General features: G+C 30.3%; 1 protein-coding gene across 1 annotated transcript in view; it reads right to left on the reverse strand.

Annotated features, from left to right (window-relative positions):
* spata7 (spermatogenesis associated 7) overlaps nt 1–26340 on the reverse strand; it is a 33558-nt gene extending 7218 nt beyond the window's left edge. Inside the window, exons 1-5 of the mRNA XM_087779980.1 lie at nt 26202–26340; nt 19227–19286; nt 19070–19159; nt 18951–18998; nt 1316–1413 (exon numbers count right to left, since the gene is read on the reverse strand). Coding sequence (XP_087636106.1) covers nt 1316–1413; nt 18951–18998; nt 19070–19159; nt 19227–19286; nt 26202–26217 — 312 coding nt within the window. The 5' untranslated portion in view covers nt 26218–26340. The remainder of the gene's footprint in view (nt 1–1315; nt 1414–18950; nt 18999–19069; nt 19160–19226; nt 19287–26201) is intronic.
* Between the last annotated feature and the right edge of the window lie 1160 nt (nt 26341–27500).

Raw genomic sequence — 27500 nt, forward strand, 5'->3', positions numbered from 1 at the left:
TGTGTATATGTGTGTATATGTGAGTGTATATGTGTATATATGTGAGTGTGTATATGTGTGTATATGTGTGTATATGTGAGTGTATATGTGTGTATATGTGTGTATGTGTGAGTGTATATGTGTGTATATGTGAGTGTGTATATGTGTGTATATGTGAGTGTGTATGTGTGAGTGTATATGTGTGTATATGTGTGTATATGTGTATATGTGAGTGTATATGTGTGTATATGTGTGTATATGTGTATATGTGAGTGTATATGTGTGTATATGTGTGTATGTGTGAGTGTATATGTGTGTATATGTGTGTATGTGTGTGTATATGTGTGTATATGTGTGTATGTGTGAGTGTATATGTGTGTATATGTGTGTATATGTGTGTATGTGTGAGTGTATATGTGTGTATATGTGTGTATGTGTGAGTGTATATGTGTGTATATGTGAGTGTGTATATGTGAGTGTGTATATGTGTGTATATGTGTGTATGTGTGAGTGTATATGTGTGTATATGTGTGTATATGTGTATATGTGAGTGTATATGTGTGTATATGTGTGTATGTGTGAGTGTATATGTGTGTATATGTGAGTGTGTATATGTGTGTATATGTGAGTGTGTATGTGTGAGTGTATATGTGTGTATATGTGTGCATGTGTGAGTGTATATGTGTGTATATGTGTGTGTATGTGTGAGTGTGTGTATGTGAGTGTATATGTGTGTATGTGTGAGTGTATATATGTGTATATGTGTGTATGTGTGTGTGTATATGTGTGTATATGTGTGTATATGTGTGTGTATGTGTGAGTGTGTGTATGTGAGTGTATATGTGTGTATGTGTGAGTGTATATGTGTGTATATGTGTGTATGTGTGTGTGTATATGTGTGTATATGTGTGTGTATGTGTGAGTGTGTGTATGTGAGTGTATATGTGTGTATGTGTGAGTGTATATGTGTGTATATGTGTGTGTATGTGTGAGTGTGTGTATGTGTGTGTATATGTGTGTATGTGTGAGTGTATATGTGTGTATATGTGTGTGTATATGTGTGTATATGTGTGTCTATGTGTGTATATGTGAGTGTATATGTGTGTGTGAGTGTGTATATGTGTGTATATGTGTGTATATGTGAGTGTATATGTGTGTGTGAGTGTGTATATGTGTGTATATGTGTGTATATGTGTGTATATGTGTGTGTATGTGTGAGTGTGTATATGTGTGTATATGTGAGTGTATATGTGTGTATGTGTGTGTATATGTGTGTGTATGTGTGAGTGTGTATATGTGTGTATATGTGTGTGTATGTGTGTATGTGAGTGTGTACCTGTGCGGTGCAGCAAGAAGCTCTGCTGCTTCTCTGCGAGTCGCTCTGAGTCGATCGAATCCTTTCCTTCAGACGCTCTTGTTTGATGCGATCATTATCTAGAAGTTCAACATGAATCTGTTATCTCTTGTTTGATGATCATTATCTAGAAGTTCAATATGAATCTGTTATCTCTTGTTTGATGATCATTATCTAGAAGTTCAATATGAATCTGTTATCTCTTGTTTGATGAGATCATTATCTAGAAGTTCAACATGAATCTGTTATCTCTTGTTTGATGATCATTATCTAGAAGTTCAATATGAATCTGTTATCTCTTGTTTGATGAGATCATTATCTAGAAGTTCAACATGAATCTGTTATCTCTTGTTTGATGATCATTATCTAGAAGTTCAATATGAATCTGTTATCTCTTGTTTGATGCGATCATTATCTAGAAGTTCAACATGAATCTGTTATCTCTTGTTTGATGATTATTATCTAGAAGTTCAACATGAATCTGTTATCTCTTGTTTGATGATCATTATCTAGAAGTTCAATATGAATCTGTTATCTCTTGTTTGATGCGATCATTATCTAGAAGTTCAACATGAATCTGTTATCTCTTGTTTGATGATCATTATCTAGAAGTTCAATATGAATCTGTTATCTCTTGTTTGATGATCATTATCTAGAAGTTCAATATGAATCTGTTATCTCTTGTTTGATGAGATCATTATCTAGAAGTTCAACATGAATCTGTTATCTCTTGTTTGATGATCATTATCTAGAAGTTCAATATGAATCTGTTATCTCTTGTTTGATGAGATCATTATCTAGAAGTTCAACATGAATCTGTTATCTCTTGTTTGATGATCATTATCTAGAAGTTCAATATGAATCTGTTATCTCTTGTTTGATGCGATCATTATCTAGAAGTTCAACATGAATCTGTTATCTCTTGTTTGATGATTATTATCTAGAAGTTCAACATGAATCTGTTATCTCTTGTTTGATGCGATCATTATCTAGAAGTTCAACATGAATCTGTTATCTCTTGTTTGATGATCATTATCTAGAAGTTCAATATGAATCTGTTATCTCTTGTTTGATGAGATCATTATCTAGAAGTTCAACATGAATCTGTTATCTCTTGTTTGATGATTATTATCTAGAAGTTCAACATGAATCTGTTATCTCTTGTTTGATGATCATTATCTAGAAGTTCAACATGAATCTGTTATCTCTTGTTTGATGCGATCATTATCTAGAAGTTCAATATGAATCTGTTATCTCTTGTTTGATGCGATCATTATCTAGAAGTTCAACATGAATCTGTTATCTCTTGTTTGATGATCATTATCTAGAAGTTCAACATGAATCTGTTATCTCTTGTTTGATGCGATCATTATCTAGAAGTTCAACATGAATCTGTTATCTCTTGTTTGATGCGATCATTATCTAGAAGTTCAACATGAATCTGTTATCTCTTGTTTGATGCGATCATTATCTAGAAGTTCAACATGAATCTGTTATCTCTTGTTTGATGATCATTATCTAGAAGTTCAATATGAATCTGTTATCTCTTGTTTGATGATCATTATCTAGAAGTTCAATATGAATCTGTTATCTCTTGTTTGATGATCATTATCTAGAAGTTCAACATGAATCTGTTATCTCTTGTTTGATGATCATTATCTAGAAGTTCAATATGAATCTGTTATCTCTTGTTTGATGATCATTATCTAGAAGTTCAATATGAATCTGTTATCTCTTGTTTGATGATTATTATCTAGAAGTTCAATATGAATCTGTTATCTCTTGTTTGATGTGATCATTATCTAGAAGTTCAATATGAATCTGTTATCTCTTGTTTGATGCAATCATTATCTAGAAGTTCAACATGAATCTGTTATCTCTTGTTTGATGATTATTATCTAGAAGTTCAATATGAATCTGTTATCTCTTGTTTGATGCGATCATTATCTAGAAGTTCAATATGAATCTGTTATCTCTTGTTTGATGCAATCATTATCTAGAAGTTCAACATGAATCTGTTATCTCTTGTTTGATGATTATTATCTAGAAGTTCAATATGAATCTGTTATCTCTTGTTTGATGCGATCATTATCTAGAAGTTCAATATGAATCTGTTATCTCTTGTTTGATGTGATCATTATCTAGAAGTTCAATATGAATCTGTTATCTCTTGTTTGATGATCATTATCTAGAAGTTCAATATGAATCTGTTATCTCTTGTTTGATGATTATTATCTAGAAGTTCAATATGAATCTGTTATCTCTTGTTTGATGATTATTATCTAGAAGTTCAATATGAATCTGTTATCTCTTGTTTGATGCGATCATTATCTAGAAGTTCAATATGAATCTGTTATCTCTTGTTTGATGCGATCATTATCTAGAAAAAATTCACAGCATTTCTTCATGTTTATGTTGTAATTAAACTTCCGGCCTCCAGATGGCAGCAGTCATTACGTCCTGCACAGCTAAGGAAAGTATGATGACTGAGGACGAGAGGATACAGTGAGTCCAGCAGCTTTTAAAGCTGATCTGAAACCAGTCGTGTGTAGATTCTACTCTTAACCAGAGGTTTTGTAAACCAAAGTCATTCTATCTGAAGTTATGCACCAGTTTAGAAGGAGATCCTGAGGATCAATAAAGTTCTACCTAAACTAACCTAAACTAAACTAACCTAACCTAGCCTAACCTAACCTAGCCTAACCTAACCTAAACTAACCTAGCCTAACCTAAACTAACCTAACCTAAACTAACCTAACCTAAACTAACCTAAACTAACCTAAACGAACCTAACCTAAACTAACCTAAACTAACCTAAACTAACCTAACCTAACCTAAACTAACCTAACCTAACCTAAACTAACCTAGCCTAACCTAACCTAAACTAACCTAGCCTAACCTAAACTAACCTAACCTAAACTAACCTAACCTAAACTAACCTAAACTAACCTAAACGAACCTAACCTAAACTAACCTAAACTAACCTAAACTAACCTAAACTAACCTAACCTAAACTAACCTAACCTAACCTAACCTAACCTAACCTAACCTAAACTAACCTAACCTAACCTAACCTAACCTAAACTAACCTAAACTAACCTAAACTATTCTAACCTAACCTAACCTAAACTAACCTAACCTAACCTAAACTAACCTAGCCTAAACTAACCTAGCCTAACCTAAACTAACCTAACCTAAACTAACCTAAACTAACCTAACCTAAACTAACCTAACCTAAACTAACCTAAACTAACCTAACCTAACCTAACCTAAACTAACCTAACCTAACCTAAACTAACCTAGCCTAAACTAACCTAGCCTAACCTAAACTAACCTAACCTAAACTAACCTAACCTAAACTAACCTAAACTAACCTAAACTAACCTAACCTAAACTAACCTAACCTAACCTAACCTAACCTAACCTAACCTAACCTAAACTAACCTAAACTAACCTAACCTAACCTAACCTAAACTAACCTAACCTAACCTAAACTAACCTAAACTAACCTAACCTAAACTAACCTAACCTAAACTAACCTAAACTAACCTAAACTAACCTAACCTAAACTAACCTAAACTAACCTAACCTAACCTAAACTAACCTAAACTAACCTAACCTAACCTAAACTAACCTAAACTAACCTAACCTAACCTAAACTAACCTAAACTAACCTAAACTAACCTAAACTAAACTAACTAAGCAAAATATCCATTTCAAAAGAGAATCAAAAAGGTCATCCATGAGGTTTTTTCCTTTATAGTTTAAAGTTAGTTTGACATTTGCTGCAAATGTAAATGTAAACAAATAGAAATAATTCATGAAACGTAAAGTGAAGAGAAAACTGTGCATTAATTAATGATGACGAATAAATTATTTACTTTCCATTCGTTTAATGCCATCAAAGGCTCAGATGAACTTAACTTAAGAATCACAGCACTAACATGACCTTTGTCACCTCGTGAATTATTGATGCTGGTTATTGATGCAGTGACTATCAATAAATGTACAAAGATGTTGGTTATTGATGCAGTGACTATCAATAAATGTACAAAGATGTTGGTTATTAATGCAGTGACTATCAATAAATGTACAACGATGTTGGTTATTAATGCAGTGACTATCAATAAATGTACAAAGATGTTGGTTATTGATGCAGTGACTATCAATAAATGTACAAAGATGTTGGTTATTAATGCAGTGACTATCAATAAATGTACAAAGATGTTGGTTATTAATGCAGTGACTATCAATAAATGTACAACGATGTTGGTTATTAATGCAGTGACTATCAATAAATGTACAAAGATGTTGGTTGTTAATGCAGTGACTATCAATAAATGTACAAAGATGTTGGTTATTAATGCAGTGACTATCAATACATGTACAAAGATGTTGGTTATTGATGCAGTGACTATCAATAAATGTACAACGATGTTGGTTGTTAATGCAGTGACTATCAATAAATGTACAACGATGTTGGTTGTTAATGCAGTGACTATCAATAAATGTACAAAGATGTTGGTTATTAATGCAGTGACTATCAATAAATGTACAAAGATGTTGGTTATTAATGCAGTGACTATCAATAAATGTACAAAGATGTTGGTTATTAATGCAGTGACTATCAATAAATGTACAAAGATGTTGGTTATTAATGCAGTGACTATCAATAAATGTACAAAGATGTTGGTTGTTAATGCAGTGACTATCAATAAATGTACAAAGATGTTGGTTATTAATGCAGTGACTATCAATAAATGTACAAAGATGTTGGTTATTAATGCAGTGACTATCAATAAATGTACAACGATGTTGGTTATTAATGCAGTGACTATCAATAAATGTACAAAGATGTTGGTTATTAATGCAGTGACTATCAATAAATGTACAAAGATGTTGGTTATTAATGCAGTGACTATCAATAAATGTACAAAGATGTTGGTTATTAATGCAGTGACTATCAATAAATGTACAAAGATGTTGGTTGTTAATGCAGTGACTATCAATAAATGTACAAAGATGTTGGTTGTTAATGCAGTGACTATCAATAAATGTACAAAGATGTTGGTTATTAATGCAGTGACTATCAATAAATGTACAAAGATGTTGGTTGTTAATGCAGTGACTATCAATAAATGTACAAAGATGTTGGTTGTTAATGCAGTGACTATCAATAAATGTACAAAGATGTTGGTTATTAATGCAGTGACTATCAATAAATGTACAACGATGTTGGTTGTTAATGCAGTGACTATCAATAAATGTACAAAGATGTTGGTTATTAATGCAGTGACTATCAATAAATGTACAAAGATGTTGGTTATTAATGCAGTGACTATCAATAAATGTACAAAGATGTTGGTTATTAATGCAGTGACTATCAATAAATGTACAAAGATGTTGGTTATTAATGCAGTGACTATCAATAAATGTACAAAGATGTTGGTTATTAATGCAGTGACTATCAATAAATGTACAACGATGTTGGTTGTTAATGCAGTGACTATCAATAAATGTACAAAGATGTTGGTTATTAATGCAGTGACTATCAATAAATGTACAACGATGTTGGTTATTAATGCAGTGACTATCAATAAATGTACAAAGATGTTGGTTATTAATGCAGTGACTATCAATAAATGTACAAAGATGTTGGTTATTAATGCAGTGACTATCAATAAATGTACAAAGATGTTGGTTATTAATGCAGTGACTATCAATAAATGTACAACGATGTTGGTTATTAATGCAGTGACTATCAATAAATGTACAAAGATGTTGGTTGTTAATGCAGTGACTATCAATAAATGTACAAAGATGTTGGTTATTAATGCAGTGACTATCAATAAATGTACAAAGATGTTGGTTGTTAATGCAGTGACTATCAATAAATGTACAAAGATGTTGGTTATTAATGCAGTGACTATCAATAAATATACAAAGATGTTGGTTGTTAATGCAGTGACTATCAATAAATGTACAAAGATGTTGGTTATTAATGCAGTGACTATCAATAAATGTACAACGATGTTGGTTATTAATGCAGTGACTATCAATAAATGTACAAAGATGTTGGTTGTTAATGCAGTGACTATCAATAAATGTACAACGATGTTGGTTATTAATGCAGTGACTATCAATAAATGTACAAAGATGTTGGTTGTTAATGCAGTGACTATCAATAAATGTACAAAGATGTTGGTTATTAATGCAGTGACTATCAATAAATGTACAAAGATGTTGGTTATTAATGCAGTGACTATCAATAAATGTACAAAGATGTTGGTTGTTAATGCAGTGACTATCAATAAATGTACAAAGATGTTGGTTATTAATGCAGTGACTATCAATAATATGTACAACGATGTTGGTTGTTAATGCAGTGTCTATCAATAAATGTACAAAGATGTTGGTTATTAATGCAGTGACTATCAATAAATGTACAAAGATGTTGGTTATTAATGCAGTGACTATCAATAAATGTACAAAGATGTTGGTTATTAATGCAGTGACTATCAATAAATGTACAAAGATGTTGGTTATTAATGCAGTGACTATCAATAAATGTACAACGATGTTGGTTATTAATGCAGTGACTATCAATAAATGTACAAAGATGTTGGTTGTTAATGCAGTGACTATCAATAAATGTACAAAGATGTTGGTTATTAATGCAGTGACTATCAATAAATGTACAAAGATGTTGGTTGTTAATGCAGTGACTATCAATAAATGTACAAAGATGTTGGTTATTAATGCAGTGACTATCAATAAATGTACAAAGATGTTGGTTGTTAATGCAGTGACTATCAATAAATGTACAAAGATGTTGGTTATTAATGCAGTGACTATCAATAAATGTACAACGATGTTGGTTATTAATGCAGTGACTATCAATAAATGTACAAAGATGTTGGTTGTTAATGCAGTGACTATCAATAAATGTACAACGATGTTGGTTATTAATGCAGTGACTATAAATAAATGTACAAAGATGTTGGTTGTTAATGCAGTGACTATCAATAAATGTACAACGATGTTGGTTATTAATGCAGTGACTATCAATAAATGTACAAAGATGTTGGTTATTAATGCAGTGACTATCAATAAATGTACAAAGATGTTGGTTATTAATGCAGTGACTATCAATAAATGTACAAAGATGTTGGTTGTTAATGCAGTGACTATCAATAAATGTACAAAGATGTTGGTTATTAATGCAGTGACTATCAATAAATGTACAAAGATGTTGGTTGTTAATGCAGTGACTATCAATAAATGTACAAAGATGTTGGTTATTAATGCAGTGACTATCAATAAATGTACAAAGATGTTGGTTGTTAATGCAGTGACTATCAATAAATGTACAAAGATGTTGGTTATTAATGCAGTGACTATCAATAAATGTACAAAGATGTTGGTTATTGATGCAGTGACTATCAATAAATGTACAAAGATGTTGGTTATTAATGCAGTGACTATCAATAAATGTACAAAGATGTTGGTTATTGATGCAGTGACTATCAATAAATGTACAAAGATGTTGGTTATTAATGCAGTGACTATCAATAAATGTACAAAGATGTTGGTTATTAATGCAGTGACTATCAATAAATGTACAACGATGTTGGTTATTAATGCAGTGACTATCAATAAATGTACAAAGATGTTGGTTGTTAATGCAGTGACTATCAATAAATGTACAAAGATGTTGGTTATTAATGCAGTGACTATCAATACATGTACAAAGATGTTGGTTATTGATGCAGTGACTATCAATAAATGTACAACGATGTTGGTTGTTAATGCAGTGACTATCAATAAATGTACAACGATGTTGGTTGTTAATGCAGTGACTATCAATAAATGTACAAAGATGTTGGTTATTAATGCAGTGACTATCAATAAATGTACAAAGATGTTGGTTATTAATGCAGTGACTATCAATAAATGTACAAAGATGTTGGTTATTAATGCAGTGACTATCAATAAATGTACAAAGATGTTGGTTATTAATGCAGTGACTATCAATAAATGTACAAAGATGTTGGTTGTTAATGCAGTGACTATCAATAAATGTACAAAGATGTTGGTTATTAATGCAGTGACTATCAATAAATGTACAAAGATGTTGGTTATTAATGCAGTGACTATCAATAAATGTACAACGATGTTGGTTATTAATGCAGTGACTATCAATAAATGTACAAAGATGTTGGTTATTAATGCAGTGACTATCAATAAATGTACAAAGATGTTGGTTATTAATGCAGTGACTATCAATAAATGTACAAAGATGTTGGTTATTAATGCAGTGACTATCAATAAATGTACAAAGATGTTGGTTGTTAATGCAGTGACTATCAATAAATGTACAAAGATGTTGGTTGTTAATGCAGTGACTATCAATAAATGTACAAATATGTTGGTTATTAATGCAGTGACTATCAATAAATGTACAAAGATGTTGGTTGTTAATGCAGTGACTATCAATAAATGTACAAAGATGTTGGTTGTTAATGCAGTGACTATCAATAAATGTACAAAGATGTTGGTTATTAATGCAGTGACTATCAATAAATGTACAACGATGTTGGTTGTTAATGCAGTGACTATCAATAAATGTACAAAGATGTTGGTTATTAATGCAGTGACTATCAATAAATGTACAAAGATGTTGGTTATTAATGCAGTGACTATCAATAAATGTACAAAGATGTTGGTTATTAATGCAGTGACTATCAATAAATGTACAAAGATGTTGGTTATTAATGCAGTGACTATCAATAAATGTACAAAGATGTTGGTTATTAATGCAGTGACTATCAATAAATGTACAACGATGTTGGTTGTTAATGCAGTGACTATCAATAAATGTACAAAGATGTTGTTTATTAATGCAGTGACTATCAATAAATGTACAACGATGTTGGTTATTAATGCAGTGACTATCAATAAATGTACAAAGATGTTGGTTATTAATGCAGTGACTATCAATAAATGTACAAAGATGTTGGTTATTAATGCAGTGACTATCAATAAATGTACAAAGATGTTGGTTGTTAATGCAGTGACTATCAATAAATGTACAAAGATGTTGGTTATTAATGCAGTGACTATCAATAATATGTACAACGATGTTGGTTGTTAATGCAGTGACTATCAATAAATGTACAAAGATGTTGGTTATTAATGCAGTGACTATCAATAAATGTACAAAGATGTTGGTTATTAATGCAGTGACTATCAATAAATGTACAAAGATGTTGGTTATTAATGCAGTGACTATCAATAAATGTACAAAGATGTTGGTTATTAATGCAGTGACTATCAATAAATGTACAACGATGTTGGTTATTAATGCAGTGACTATCAATAAATGTACAAAGATGTTGGTTGTTAATGCAGTGACTATCAATAAATGTACAAAGATGTTGGTTATTAATGCAGTGACTATCAATAAATGTACAAAGATGTTGGTTGTTAATGCAGTGACTATCAATAAATGTACAAAGATGTTGGTTATTAATGCAGTGACTATCAATAAATATACAAAGATGTTGGTTGTTAATGCAGTGACTATCAATAAATGTACAAAGATGTTGGTTATTAATGCAGTGACTATCAATAAATGTACAACGATGTTGGTTATTAATGCAGTGACTATCAATAAATGTACAAAGATGTTGGTTGTTAATGCAGTGACTATCAATAAATGTACAACGATGTTGGTTATTAATGCAGTGACTATCAATAAATGTACAAAGATGTTGGTTGTTAATGCAGTGACTATCAATAAATGTACAAAGATGTTGGTTATTAATGCAGTGACTATCAATAAATGTACAAAGATGTTGGTTATTAATGCAGTGACTATCAATAAATGTACAAAGATGTTGGTTGTTAATGCAGTGACTATCAATAAATGTACAAAGATGTTGGTTATTAATGCAGTGACTATCAATAATATGTACAACGATGTTGGTTGTTAATGCAGTGTCTATCAATAAATGTACAAAGATGTTGGTTATTAATGCAGTGACTATCAATAAATGTACAAAGATGTTGGTTATTAATGCAGTGACTATCAATAAATGTACAAAGATGTTGGTTATTAATGCAGTGACTATCAATAAATGTACAAAGATGTTGGTTATTAATGCAGTGACTATCAATAAATGTACAACGATGTTGGTTATTAATGCAGTGACTATCAATAAATGTACAAAGATGTTGGTTGTTAATGCAGTGACTATCAATAAATGTACAAAGATGTTGGTTATTAATGCAGTGACTATCAATAAATGTACAAAGATGTTGGTTGTTAATGCAGTGACTATCAATAAATGTACAAAGATGTTGGTTATTAATGCAGTGACTATCAATAATATGTACAACGATGTTGGTTGTTAATGCAGTGTCTATCAATAAATGTACAAAGATGTTGGTTATTAATGCAGTGACTATCAATAATATGTACAACGATGTTGGTTGTTAATGCAGTGTCTATCAATAAATGTACAAAGATGTTGGTTATTAATGCAGTGACTATCAATAATATGTACAACGATGTTGGTTGTTAATGCAGTGACTATCAATAAATGTACAAAGATGTTGGTTATTAATGCAGTGACTATCAATAAATGTACAAAGATGTTGGTTATTAATGCAGTGACTATCAATAAATGTACAAAGATGTTGGTTATTAATGCAGTGACTATCAATAAATGTACAAAGATGTTGGTTATTAATGCAGTGACTATCAATAAATGTACAACGATGTTGGTTATTAATGCAGTGACTATCAATAAATGTACAAAGATGTTGGTTGTTAATGCAGTGACTATCAATAAATGTACAAAGATGTTGGTTATTAATGCAGTGACTATCAATAAATGTACAAAGATGTTGGTTGTTAATGCAGTGACTATCAATAAATGTACAAAGATGTTGGTTATTAATGCAGTGACTATCAATAAATGTACAAAGATGTTGGTTGTTAATGCAGTGACTATCAATAAATGTACAAAGATGTTGGTTATTAATGCAGTGACTATCAATAAATGTACAACGATGTTGGTTATTAATGCAGTGACTATCAATAAATGTACAAAGATGTTGGTTGTTAATGCAGTGACTATCAATAAATGTACAACGATGTTGGTTATTAATGCAGTGACTATAAATAAATGTACAAAGATGTTGGTTGTTAATGCAGTGACTATCAATAAATGTACAACGATGTTGGTTATTAATGCAGTGACTATCAATAAATGTACAAAGATGTTGGTTATTAATGCAGTGACTATCAATAAATGTACAAAGATGTTGGTTATTAATGCAGTGACTATCAATAAATGTACAAAGATGTTGGTTGTTAATGCAGTGACTATCAATAAATGTACAAAGATGTTGGTTATTAATGCAGTGACTATCAATAAATGTACAAAGATGTTGGTTGTTAATGCAGTGACTATCAATAAATGTACAAAGATGTTGGTTATTAATGCAGTGACTATCAATAAATGTACAAAGATGTTGGTTGTTAATGCAGTGACTATCAATAAATGTACAAAGATGTTGGTTATTAATGCAGTGACTATCAATAAATGTACAAAGATGTTGGTTATTGATGCAGTGACTATCAATAAATGTACAAAGATGTTGGTTATTAATGCAGTGACTATCAATAAATGTACAAAGATGTTGGTTATTGATGCAGTGACTATCAATAAATGTACAAAGATGTTGGTTATTAATGCAGTGACTATCAATAAATGTACAAAGATGTTGGTTATTAATGCAGTGACTATCAATAAATGTACAACGATGTTGGTTATTAATGCAGTGACTATCAATAAATGTACAAAGATGTTGGTTGTTAATGCAGTGACTATCAATAAATGTACAAAGATGTTGGTTATTAATGCAGTGACTATCAATACATGTACAAAGATGTTGGTTATTGATGCAGTGACTATCAATAAATGTACAACGATGTTGGTTGTTAATGCAGTGACTATCAATAAATGTACAACGATGTTGGTTGTTAATGCAGTGACTATCAATAAATGTACAAAGATGTTGGTTATTAATGCAGTGACTATCAATAAATGTACAAAGATGTTGGTTATTAATGCAGTGACTATCAATAAATGTACAAAGATGTTGGTTATTAATGCAGTGACTATCAATAAATGTACAAAGATGTTGGTTATTAATGCAGTGACTATCAATAAATGTACAAAGATGTTGGTTGTTAATGCAGTGACTATCAATAAATGTACAAAGATGTTGGTTATTAATGCAGTGACTATCAATAAATGTACAAAGATGTTGGTTATTAATGCAGTGACTATCAATAAATGTACAACGATGTTGGTTATTAATGCAGTGACTATCAATAAATGTACAAAGATGTTGGTTATTAATGCAGTGACTATCAATAAATGTACAAAGATGTTGGTTATTAATGCAGTGACTATCAATAAATGTACAAAGATGTTGGTTATTAATGCAGTGACTATCAATAAATGTACAAAGATGTTGGTTGTTAATGCAGTGACTATCAATAAATGTACAAAGATGTTGGTTGTTAATGCAGTGACTATCAATAAATGTACAAAGATGTTGGTTATTAATGCAGTGACTATCAATAAATGTACAAAGATGTTGGTTATTAATGCAGTGACTATCAATAAATGTACAACGATGTTGGTTATTAATGCAGTGACTATCAATAAATGTACAAAGATGTTGGTTGTTAATGCAGTGACTATCAATAAATGTACAAAGATGTTGGTTATTAATGCAGTGACTATCAATAAATGTACAAAGATGTTGGTTGTTAATGCAGTGACTATCAATAAATGTACAAAGATGTTGGTTATTAATGCAGTGACTATCAATAATATGTACAACGATGTTGGTTGTTAATGCAGTGTCTATCAATAAATGTACAAAGATGTTGGTTATTAATGCAGTGACTATCAATAATATGTACAACGATGTTGGTTGTTAATGCAGTGTCTATCAATAAATGTACAAAGATGTTGGTTATTAATGCAGTGACTATCAATAATATGTACAACGATGTTGGTTGTTAATGCAGTGACTATCAATAAATGTACAAAGATGTTGGTTATTAATGCAGTGACTATCAATAAATGTACAAAGATGTTGGTTATTAATGCAGTGACTATCAATAAATGTACAAAGATGTTGGTTATTAATGCAGTGACTATCAATAAATGTACAAAGATGTTGGTTATTAATGCAGTGACTATCAATAAATGTACAACGATGTTGGTTATTAATGCAGTGACTATCAATAAATGTACAAAGATGTTGGTTGTTAATGCAGTGACTATCAATAAATGTACAAAGATGTTGGTTATTAATGCAGTGACTATCAATAAATGTACAAAGATGTTGGTTGTTAATGCAGTGACTATCAATAAATGTACAAAGATGTTGGTTATTAATGCAGTGACTATCAATAAATGTACAAAGATGTTGGTTGTTAATGCAGTGACTATCAATAAATGTACAAAGATGTTGGTTATTAATGCAGTGACTATCAATAAATGTACAACGATGTTGGTTATTAATGCAGTGACTATCAATAAATGTACAAAGATGTTGGTTGTTAATGCAGTGACTATCAATAAATGTACAACGATGTTGGTTATTAATGCAGTGACTATAAATAAATGTACAAAGATGTTGGTTGTTAATGCAGTGACTATCAATAAATGTACAACGATGTTGGTTATTAATGCAGTGACTATCAATAAATGTACAAAGATGTTGGTTATTAATGCAGTGACTATCAATAAATGTACAAAGATGTTGGTTATTAATGCAGTGACTATCAATAAATGTACAAAGATGTTGGTTGTTAATGCAGTGACTATCAATAAATGTACAAAGATGTTGGTTATTAATGCAGTGACTATCAATAAATGTACAAAGATGTTGGTTGTTAATGCAGTGACTATCAATAAATGTACAAAGATATTGGTTATTAATGCAGTGACTATCAATAAATGTACAAAGATGTTGGTTGTTAATGCAGTGACTATCAATAAATGTACAAAGATGTTGGTTATTAATGCAGTGACTATCAATAAATGTACAAAGATGTTGGTTATTGATGCAGTGACTATCAATAAATGTACAAAGATGTTGGTTATTAATGCAGTGACTATCAATAAATGTACAAAGATGTTGGTTATTGATGCAGTGACTATCAATAAATGTACAAAGATGTTGGTTATTAATGCAGTGACTATCAATAAATGTACAAAGATGTTGGTTATTAATGCAGTGACTATCAATAAATGTACAACGATGTTGGTTATTAATGCAGTGACTATCAATAAATGTACAAAGATGTTGGTTGTTAATGCAGTGACTATCAATAAATGTACAAAGATGTTGGTTATTAATGCAGTGACTATCAATACATGTACAAAGATGTTGGTTATTGATGCAGTGACTATCAATAAATGTACAACGATGTTGGTTGTTAATGCAGTGACTATCAATAAATGTACAACGATGTTGGTTGTTAATGCAGTGACTATCAATAAATGTACAAAGATGTTGGTTATTAATGCAGTGACTATCAATAAATGTACAAAGATGTTGGTTATTAATGCAGTGACTATCAATAAATGTACAAAGATGTTGGTTATTAATGCAGTGACTATCAATAAATGTACAAAGATGTTGGTTATTAATGCAGTGACTATCAATAAATGTACAAAGATGTTGGTTGTTAATGCAGTGACTATCAATAAATGTACAAAGATGTTGGTTATTAATGCAGTGACTATCAATAAATGTACAAAGATGTTGGTTATTAATGCAGTGACTATCAATAAATGTACAACGATGTTGGTTATTAATGCAGTGACTATCAATAAATGTACAAAGATGTTGGTTATTAATGCAGTGACTATCAATAAATGTACAAAGATGTTGGTTATTAATGCAGTGACTATCAATAAATGTACAAAGATGTTGGTTATTAATGCAGTGACTATCAATAAATGTACAAAGATGTTGGTTGTTAATGCAGTGACTATCAATAAATGTACAAAGATGTTGGTTGTTAATGCAGTGACTATCAATAAATGTACAAAGATGTTGGTTATTAATGCAGTGACTATCAATAAATGTACAAAGATGTTGGTTGTTAATGCAGTGACTATCAATAAATGTACAAAGATGTTGGTTGTTAATGCAGTGACTATCAATAAATGTACAAAGATGTTGGTTATTAATGCAGTGACTATCAATAAATGTACAACGATGTTGGTTGTTAATGCAGTGACTATCAATAAATGTACAAAGATGTTGGTTATTAATGCAGTGACTATCAATAAATGTACAAAGATGTTGGTTATTAATGCAGTGACTATCAATAAATGTACAAAGATGTTGGTTATTAATGCAGTGACTATCAATAAATGTACAAAGATGTTGGTTATTAATGCAGTGACTATCAATAAATGTACAAAGATGTTGGTTATTAATGCAGTGACTATCAATAAATGTACAACGATGTTGGTTGTTAATGCAGTGACTATCAATAAATGTACAAAGATGTTGGTTATTAATGCAGTGACTATCAATAAATGTACAACGATGTTGGTTGTTAATGCAGTGACTATCAATAAATGTACAAAGATGTTGGTTATTAATGCAGTGACTATCAATAAATGTACAAAGATGTTGGTTATTAATGCAGTGACTATCAATAAATGTACAAAGATGTTGGTTATTAATGCAGTGACTATCAATAAATGTACAAAGATGTTGGTTATTAATGCAGTGACTATCAATAAATGTACAACGATGTTGGTTATTAATGCAGTGACTATCAATAAATGTACAAAGATGTTGGTTGTTAATGCAGTGACTATCAATAAATGTACAAAGATGTTGGTTATTAATGCAGTGACTATCAATAAATGTACAAAGATGTTGGTTGTTAATGCAGTGACTATCAATAAATGTACAAAGATGTTGGTTATTAATGCAGTGACTATCAATAAATATACAAAGATGTTGGTTGTTAATGCAGTGACTATCAATAAATGTACAAAGATGTTGGTTATTAATGCAGTGACTATCAATAAATGTACAACGATGTTGGTTATTAATGCAGTGACTATCAATAAATGTACAAAGATGTTGGTTGTTAATGCAGTGACTATCAATAAATGTACAACGATGTTGGTTATTAATGCAGTGACTATCAATAAATGTACAAAGATGTTGGTTGTTAATGCAGTGACTATCAATAAATGTACAAAGATGTTGGTTATTAATGCAGTGACTATCAATAAATGTACAAAGATGTTGGTTATTAATGCAGTGACTATCAATAAATGTACAAAGATGTTGGTTGTTAATGCAGTGACTATCAATAAATGTACAAAGATGTTGGTTATTAATGCAGTGACTATCAATAATATGTACAACGATGTTGGTTGTTAATGCAGTGTCTATCAATAAATGTACAAAGATGTTGGTTATTAATGCAGTGACTATCAATAAATGTACAAAGATGTTGGTTATTAATGCAGTGACTATCAATAAATGTACAAAGATGTTGGTTATTAATGCAGTGACTATCAATAAATGTACAAAGATGTTGGTTATTAATGCAGTGACTATCAATAAATGTACAACGATGTTGGTTATTAATGCAGTGACTATCAATAAATGTACAAAGATGTTGGTTGTTAATGCAGTGACTATCAATAAATGTACAAAGATGTTGGTTATTAATGCAGTGACTATCAATAAATGTACAAAGATGTTGGTTGTTAATGCAGTGACTATCAATAAATGTACAAAGATGTTGGTTATTGATGCAGTGACTATCAATAAATGTACAAAGATGTTGGTTGTTAATGCAGTGACTATCAATAAATGTACAAAGATGTTGGTTATTAATGCAGTGACTATCAATAAATGTACAACGATGTTGGTTATTAATGCAGTGACTATCAATAAATGTACAAAGATGTTGGTTGTTAATGCAGTGACTATCAATAAATGTACAACGATGTTGGTTATTAATGCAGTGACTATAAATAAATGTACAAAGATGTTGGTTGTTAATGCAGTGACTATCAATAAATGTACAACGATGTTGGTTATTAATGCAGTGACTATCAATAAATGTACAAAGATGTTGGTTATTAATGCAGTGACTATCAATAAATGTACAAAGATGTTGGTTATTAATGCAGTGACTATCAATAAATGTACAAAGATGTTGGTTGTTAATGCAGTGACTATCAATAAATGTACAAAGATGTTGGTTATTAATGCAGTGACTATCAATAAATGTACAAAGATGTTGGTTGTTAATGCAGTGACTATCAATAAATGTACAAAGATGTTGGTTATTAATGCAGTGACTATCAATAAATGTACAAAGATGTTGGTTGTTAATGCAGTGACTATCAATAAATGTACAAAGATGTTGGTTATTAATGCAGTGACTATCAATAAATGTACAAAGATGTTGGTTATTAATGCAGTGACTATCAATAAATGTACAAAGATGTTTTCATGATCAACTGTTACTTACACTTCATGTTGAGGATCATACTTTTAGGAACAGAGTTATCAACTGCAGCTGTGAAAAGAAGACGCACAAAAGTAAACACACAACCATCGTAAAAATGTTGTTCAATATTTCAAGCTCACCTTTAGCCGAATAAACTCTTTTGTAATGAGACAACATGTGGTCTTTGATGAGAGATTGAGCCAATTTACTGGTCGAACGAGGACAGAACGCTGAGGCATTTGAAGGAAATGTTTAAATGAGATATTTTAGTGAAAACAAAACACGTTATTGACTCACGGCTGCTTTTGTGAGTCTGTCCTCTTAGATCCATACTGGAGCCTCGTACAGAGGAAGAGCCTGAAAGAACATCAACAGAAGAGTAACATCAACATAAGAGAAACATCAACATAAGAGTAACATCAACATAAGAGTAACATCAACATAAGAGTAACATCAACAGAAGAGTAACTTCAACATAAGAGTAACATCAACATAAGAGTAACATCAACATAAGAGAAACATCAACATAAGAGTAACATCAACATAAGAGTAACTTCAACAGAAGAGTAACATCAACATAAGAGTAACATCAACAGAAGAGTAACATCAACAGAAGAGTAACATCAACATAAGAGAAACATCAACATAAGAGTAACATCAACAGAAGAGTAACATCAACATAAGAGTAACATCAACATAAGAGTAACATCAACAGAAGAGTAACATCAACATAAGAGTAACATCAACAGTAGAGTAACATCAACATAAGAGTAACATCAACATAAGAGTAACTTCAACATAAGAGTAACATCAACATAAGAGTAACATCAACATAAGAGTAACATCAACATAAGAGTAACATCAACATAAGAGTAACATCAACATAAGAGTAACATCAACATAAGAGTAACATCAACATAAGAGTAACATCAACAGAAGAGTAACATCAACATAAGAGTAACATCAACATAAGAGTAACATCAACATAAGAGTAACATCTACATAAGAGTAACATCAACATAAGAGTAACATCAACAGAAGAGTAACATCAACAGAAGAGTAACATCAACAGAAGAGTAACATCAACATAAGAGTAACATCAACATAAGAGTAACATCAACATAAGAGTAACATCAACATAAGAGTAACATCAACATAAGAGTAACTTCAACAGAAGAGTAACATCAACATAAGAGTAACATCAACAGAAGAGTAACATCAACAGAAGAGTAACATCAACATAAGAGAAACATCAACATAAGAGTAACATCAACAGAAGAGTAACATCAACATAAGAGTAACATCAACATAAGAGTAACATCAACAGAAGAGTAACATCAACATAAGAGTAACATCAACAGTAGAGTAACTTCCACATAAGAGTAACATCAACAGTAGAGTAACATCAACATAAGAGTAACATCAACATAAGAGTAACTTCAACATAAGAGTAACATCAACATAAGAGTAACATCTACATAAGAGTAACATCAACATAAGAGTAACATCAACATAAGAGTAACATCAACATAAGAGTAACATCAACATAAGAGTAACATCAACATAAGAGTAACATCAACATAAGAGTAACATCAACAGAAGAGTAACATCAACATAAGAGTAACATCAACAGAAGAGTAACTTCAACATAAGAGTAACATCAACATAAGAGTAACATCAACAGAAGAGTAACATCAACATAAGAGTAACATCAACATAAGAGTAACATCAACATAAGAGTAACATCTACATAAGAGTAACATCAACATAAGAGTAACATCAACAGAAGAGTAACATCAACAGAAGAGTAACATCAACATAAGAGTAACATCAACAGAAGAGTAACATCAACATAAGAGTAACATCAACATAAGAGTAACATCAACATAAGAGTAACTTCAACAGAAGAGTAACATCAACATAAGAGTAAAATCAACAGAAGAGTAACATCAACAGAAGAGTAACATCAACATAAGAGAAACATCAACATAAGAGTAACATCAACAGAAGAGTAACATCAACATAAGAGTAACATCAACATAAGAGTAACATCAACAGAAGAGTAACATCAACATAAGAGTAACATCAACAGTAGAGTAACATCAACATAAGAGTAACATCAACATAAGAGTAACTTCAACATAAGAGTAACATCAACATAAGAGTAACATCTACATAAGAGTAACATCAACATAAGAGTAACATCAACATAAGAGTAACATCAACATAAGAGTAACATCAACATAAGAGTAACATCAACATAAGAGTAACATCAACAGAAGAGTAACATCAACATAAGAGTAACATCAACAGAAGAGTAACTTCAACATAAGAGTAACATCAACATAAGAGTAACATCAACATAAGAGTAACATCAACATAAGAGTAACATCAACATAAGAGTAACATCTACATAAGAGTAACATCAACATAAGAGTAACATCAACAGAAGAGTAACATCAACAGAAGAGTAACATCAACAGAAGAGTAACATCAACATAAGAGTAACATCAACATAAGAGTAACATCAACATAAGAGTAACATCAACATAAGAGTAACATCAACATAAGAGTAACTTCAACAGAAGAGTAACATCAACATAAGAGTAACATCAACAGAAGAGTAACATCAACAGAAGAGTAACATCAACATAAGAGAAACATCAACATAAGAGTAACATCAACAGAAGAGTAACATCAACATAAGAGTAACATCAACATAAGAGTAACATCAACAGAAGAGTAACATCAACATAAGAGTAACATCAACAGTAGAGTAACTTCCACATAAGAGTAACATCAACAGTAGAGTAACATCAACATAAGAGTAACATCAACATAAGAGTAACTTCAACATAAGAGTAACATCAACATAAGAGTAACATCTACATAAGAGTAACATCAACATAAGAGTAACATCAACATAAGAGTAACATCAACATAAGAGTTACATCAACATAAGAGTAACATCAACATAAGAGTAACATCAACATAAGAGTAACATCAACATAAGAGTAGCATCAACAGAAGAGTAACATCAACATAAGAGTAACATCAACAGAAGAGTAACTTCAACATAAGAGTAACATCAACATAAGAGTAACATCAACAGAAGAGTAACATCAACATAAGAGTAACATCAACATAAGAGTAACATCAACATAAGAGTAACATCTACATAAGAGTAACATCAACATAAGAGTAACATCAACAGAAGAGTAACATCAACAGAAGAGTAACATCAACAGAAGAGTAACATCAACATAAGAGAAACATCAACATAAGAGTAACATCAACAGAAGAGTAACATCAACAGAAGAGTAACATCAACATAAGAGTAACATCAACAGAAGAGTAACATCAACATAAGAGTAACATCAACATAAGAGTAACATCAACAGAAGAGTAACATCAACATAAGAGTAACATCAACATAAGAGTAACATCAACATAAGAGTAACATCAACATAAGAGAAACATCAACATAAGAGTAACATCAACAGAAGAGTAACATCAACATAAGAGTAACATCAACATAAGAGTAACATCTACATAAGAGTAACATCAACATAAGAGTAACATCAACATAAGAGTAACATCAACATAAGAGTAACATCAACATAAGAGTAACATCAACATAAGAGTAACATCAACATAAGAGTAACTTCAACATAAGAGTAACATCAACATAAGAGTAACATCTACATAAGAGTAACATCAACATAAGAGTAACATCAACATAAGAGTAACATCAACATAAGAGTAACATCAACATAAGAGTAACATCAACATAAGAGTAACATCAACATAAGAGTAACATCAACAGAAGAGTAACATCAACATAAGAGTAACATCAACAGAAGAGTAACTTCAACATAAGAGTAACATCAACATAAGAGTAACATCAACAGAAGAGTAACATCAACATAAGAGTAACATCAACATAAGAGTAACATCAACATAAGAGTAACATCTACATAAGAGTAACATCAACATAAGAGTAACATCAACAGAAGAGTAACATCGACAGAAGAGTAACATCGACAGAAGAGTAACATCAACATAAGAGAAACATCAACATAAGAGTAACATCAACAGAAGAGTAACATCAACAGAAGAGTAACATCAACATAAGAGTAACATCAACAGAAGAGTAACATCAACATAAGAGTAACATCAACAGAAGAGTAACATCAACATAAGAGTAACATCAACATAAGAGTAACATCAACAGAAGAGTAACATCAACATAAGAGTAACATCAACATAAGAGTAACATCAACATAAGAGTAACATCTACATAAGAGTAACATCAACATAAGAGTAACATCAACAGAAGAGTAACATCAACAGAAGAGTAACATCAACATAAGAGTAACATCAACATAAGAGAAACATCAACATAAGAGTAACATCAACAGAAGAGTAACATCAACAGAAGAGTAACATCAACATAAGAGAAACATCAACATAAGAGTAACATCAACATAAGAGTAACATCAACAGAAGAGTAACATCAACATAAGAGTAACATCAACAGAAGAGTAACTTCAACATAAGAGTAACATCAACATAAGAGTAACATCAACAGAAGAGTAACATCAACATAAGAGTAACATCAACATAAGAGTAACATCAACATAAGAGTAACATCTACATAAGAGTAACATCAACATAAGAGTAACATCAACAGAAGAGTAACATCAACAGAAGAGTAACATCAACAGAAGAGTAACATCAACATAAGAGAAACATCAACATAAGAGTAACATCAACAGAAGAGTAACATCAACATAAGAGTAACATCAACATAAGAGTAACATCAACAGAAGAGTAACATCAACATAAGAGTAACATCAACATAAGAGTAACATCAACAGAAGAGTAACATCAACATAAGAGTAACATCAACATAAGAGTAACATCAACATAAGAGTAACATCAACATAAGAGAAACATCAACATAAGAGTAACATCAACAGAAGAGTAACATCAACATAAGAGTAACATCAACATAAGAGTAACATCAACAGAAGAGTAACATCAACATAAGAGTAACATCAACAGTAGAGTAACTTCCACATAAGAGTAACATCAACAGTAGAGTAACATCAAAATAAGAGTAACATCAACATAAGAGTAACTTCAACATAAGAGTAACATCAACATAAAAGTAACATCTACATAAGAGTAACATCAACATAAGAGTAACATCAACATAAGAGTAACATCAACATAAGAGTAACATCAACATAAGAGTAACATCAACATAAGAGTAACATCAACAGAAGAGTAACATCAACAGAAGAGTAACATCAACATAAGAGTAACATCAACAGAAGAGTAACTTCAACATAAGAGTAACATCAACATAAGAGTAACATCAACATTAGAGTAACATCAACATAAGAGTAACATCAACATAAGAGTAACATCTACATAAGAGTAACATCAACATAAGAGTAACATCAACAGAAGAGTAACATCGACAGAAGAGTAACATCGACAGAAGAGTAACATCAACATAAGAGAAACATCAACATAAGAGTAACATCAACAGAAGAGTAACATCAACAGAAGAGTAACATCAACATAAGAGTAACATCAACAGAAGAGTAACATCAACATAAGAGTAACATCAACATAAGAGTAACATCAACAGAAGAGTAACATCAACATAAGAGTAACATCAACATAAGAGTAACATCAACATAAGAGTAACATCTACATAAGAGTAACATCAACATAAGAGTAACATCAACAGAAGAGTAACATCAACAGAAGAGTAACATCAACATAAGAGTAACATCAACATAAGAGAAACATCAACATAAGAGTAACATCAACAGAAGAGTAACATCAACAGAAGAGTAACATCAACATAAGAGTAACATCAACATAAGAGAAACATCAACATAAGAGTAACATCAACAGAAGAGTAACATCAACATAAGAGTAACATCAACATAAGAGTAACATCAACATAAGAGTAACATCAACATAAGAGTAACATCTACATAAGAGTAACATCTACATAAGAGTAACATCAACATAAGAGTAACATCAACATAAGAGTAACATCAACATAAGAGTAACATCAACATAAGAGTAACATCAACATAAGAGTAACATCAACATAAGAGTAACATCAACATAAGAGTAACATCAACATAAGAGTAACATCAACATAAGAGTAACATCAACATAAGAGTAACATCAACATAAGAGTAACATCAACATAAGAGTAACATCAACATAAGAGTAACATCAACATAAGAGTAACATCAACATAAGAGTAACATCAACATAAGAGTAACATCAACATAAGAGTAACATCAACATAAGAGTAACATCAACATAAGAGTAACATCAACATAAGAGTAACATCAACATAAGAGTAACATCAACATAAGAGTAACATCAACATAAGAGTAACATCAACATAAGAGTAACATCAACATAAGAGTAACATCAACATAAGAGTAACATCAACATAAGAGTAACATCAACATAAGAGTAACATCAACATAAGAGTAACATCAACATAAGAGTAACATCAACATAAGAGTAACATCAACATAAGAGTAACATCTACATAAGAGTAACATCAACATAAGAGTAACATCTACATAAGAGTAACATCAACATAAGAGTAACATCAACATAAGAGTAACATCAACATAAGAGTAACATCAACATAAGAGTAACATCAACATAAGAGTAACATCAACATAAGAGTAACATCAACATAAGAGTAACATCAACATAAGAGTAACATCAACATAAGAGTAACATCAACATAAGAGTAACATCAACATAAGAGTAACATCAACATAAGAGTAACATCTACATAAGAGTAACATCAACATAAGAGTAACATCTACATAAGAGTAACATCAACATAAGAGTAACATCAACATAAGAGTAACATCAACATAAGAGTAACATCAACATAAGAGTAACATCAACATAAGAGTAACATCAACATAAGAGTAACTTCAACATAAGAGTAACATTCAAAGCAGATGTAAAGGAAACTTAAACATGTTTTTAAACAGAAGCTTCTTTGGTTGTTGAGATGAAATAATCTTGCGTAAAACAAACAAATGTAATCAAAAGTAAATAAAAACATGTTATCTTCATGTTATCAACTCGATGCTAACACAGTCGATCCCTTTAAGATCCCTTTAAGATCCCTTTAAGATCCCTTCTCAAGAGCTAACGTCTCTCTACAGCGAGTTCATGACCAACAAACATCTCCTGTCAACATACTTCTCCGTGACGCCATGGTAGGACCTCTGAGGTCACATCTCCAGGTATCTCACTGGTATCTCACTGGGTTCTGGAAACAAGTCTTTAGCTCGTTAGCCGAGGAGCTTCTCTGTCGCCATTGTTGTTGCTATGGTTGCACGTCATCACGCGCATGCGCAGAGCAAAGGAACGGTTCCGCCTGGACCTTGTATTTAAAACTATAACTTTATTATTATTATTATTATTATTATTATTATTACATGTTTTATAGGATCATGATAAACATGATTTGCTTAACAAACTTTTATTTGCCATAGAATACAAATATGACATTACGACGGAGTATTTTTATGTATTTTGTACGACTTTAATCTCGTAATTAAATAATTCTATACGACTTTTAATCTCGTAGTATTTTTCTAATGTGGCTCTAATACGCCCTTGTATGATATAAACAAAACATAATGAATAAAACAATTTTATGAATACAAACTGTGCACAAAAGCAGAATTTTGTATTTGTAAATATAGTAAATATATTTTTAAGTAAGTAAATATATTGTTAATTTAGTAAATATATTTTAAGTAAGTAAATATATTGTTAATTTAGTAAATATATTGTTAATTAAGTAAATATATTGTTAATTAAGTAAATATATTGTTAATTTAGTAAATATATTGTTAATTAAGTAAATATATTGTTAATTAAGTAAATATATTGTTAATTTAGTAAATATATTGTTAATTTATTAAATATATTGTTAATTAAGTAAATATATTGTTAATTTAGTAAATATATTGTTAATTTAGTAAATATATTGTTAATTAAGTAAATATATTGTTAATTTAGTAAATATATTGTTAATTTAGTAAATATATTGTTAATTAAGTAAATATATTGTTAATTTAGTAAATATATTGTTAATTAAGTAAATATATTGTTAATTTAGTAAATATATTTTTAAGTAAGTAAATATATTGTTCATTTAGTAAATATATTGTTAATTTAGTAAATATATTTTTAAGTAAGTAAATATATTGTTAATTTAGTAAATATATTTTTAAGTAAGTAAATATATTGTTAATTTAGTAAATATATTGTTAATTTAGTAAATATATTTTTAAGTAAGTAAATATATTGTTAATTTAGTAAATATATTTTTTAGTAAGTAAATATATTGTTAATTTAGTAAATATATTTTTAAGTAAGTAAATATATTGTTAATTTAGTAAATATATTTTTAAGTAAGTAAATATATTGTTAATTTAGTAAATATATTGTTAATTAAGTAAATATATTGTTAATTTAGTAAATATATTG

Source organism: Callionymus lyra, chromosome 18 (genome assembly GCF_982586985.1).
Source record: "Callionymus lyra chromosome 18, fCalLyr1.hap1.1, whole genome shotgun sequence".
Lineage (NCBI taxonomy): Eukaryota > Metazoa > Chordata > Actinopteri > Syngnathiformes > Callionymidae > Callionymus > Callionymus lyra.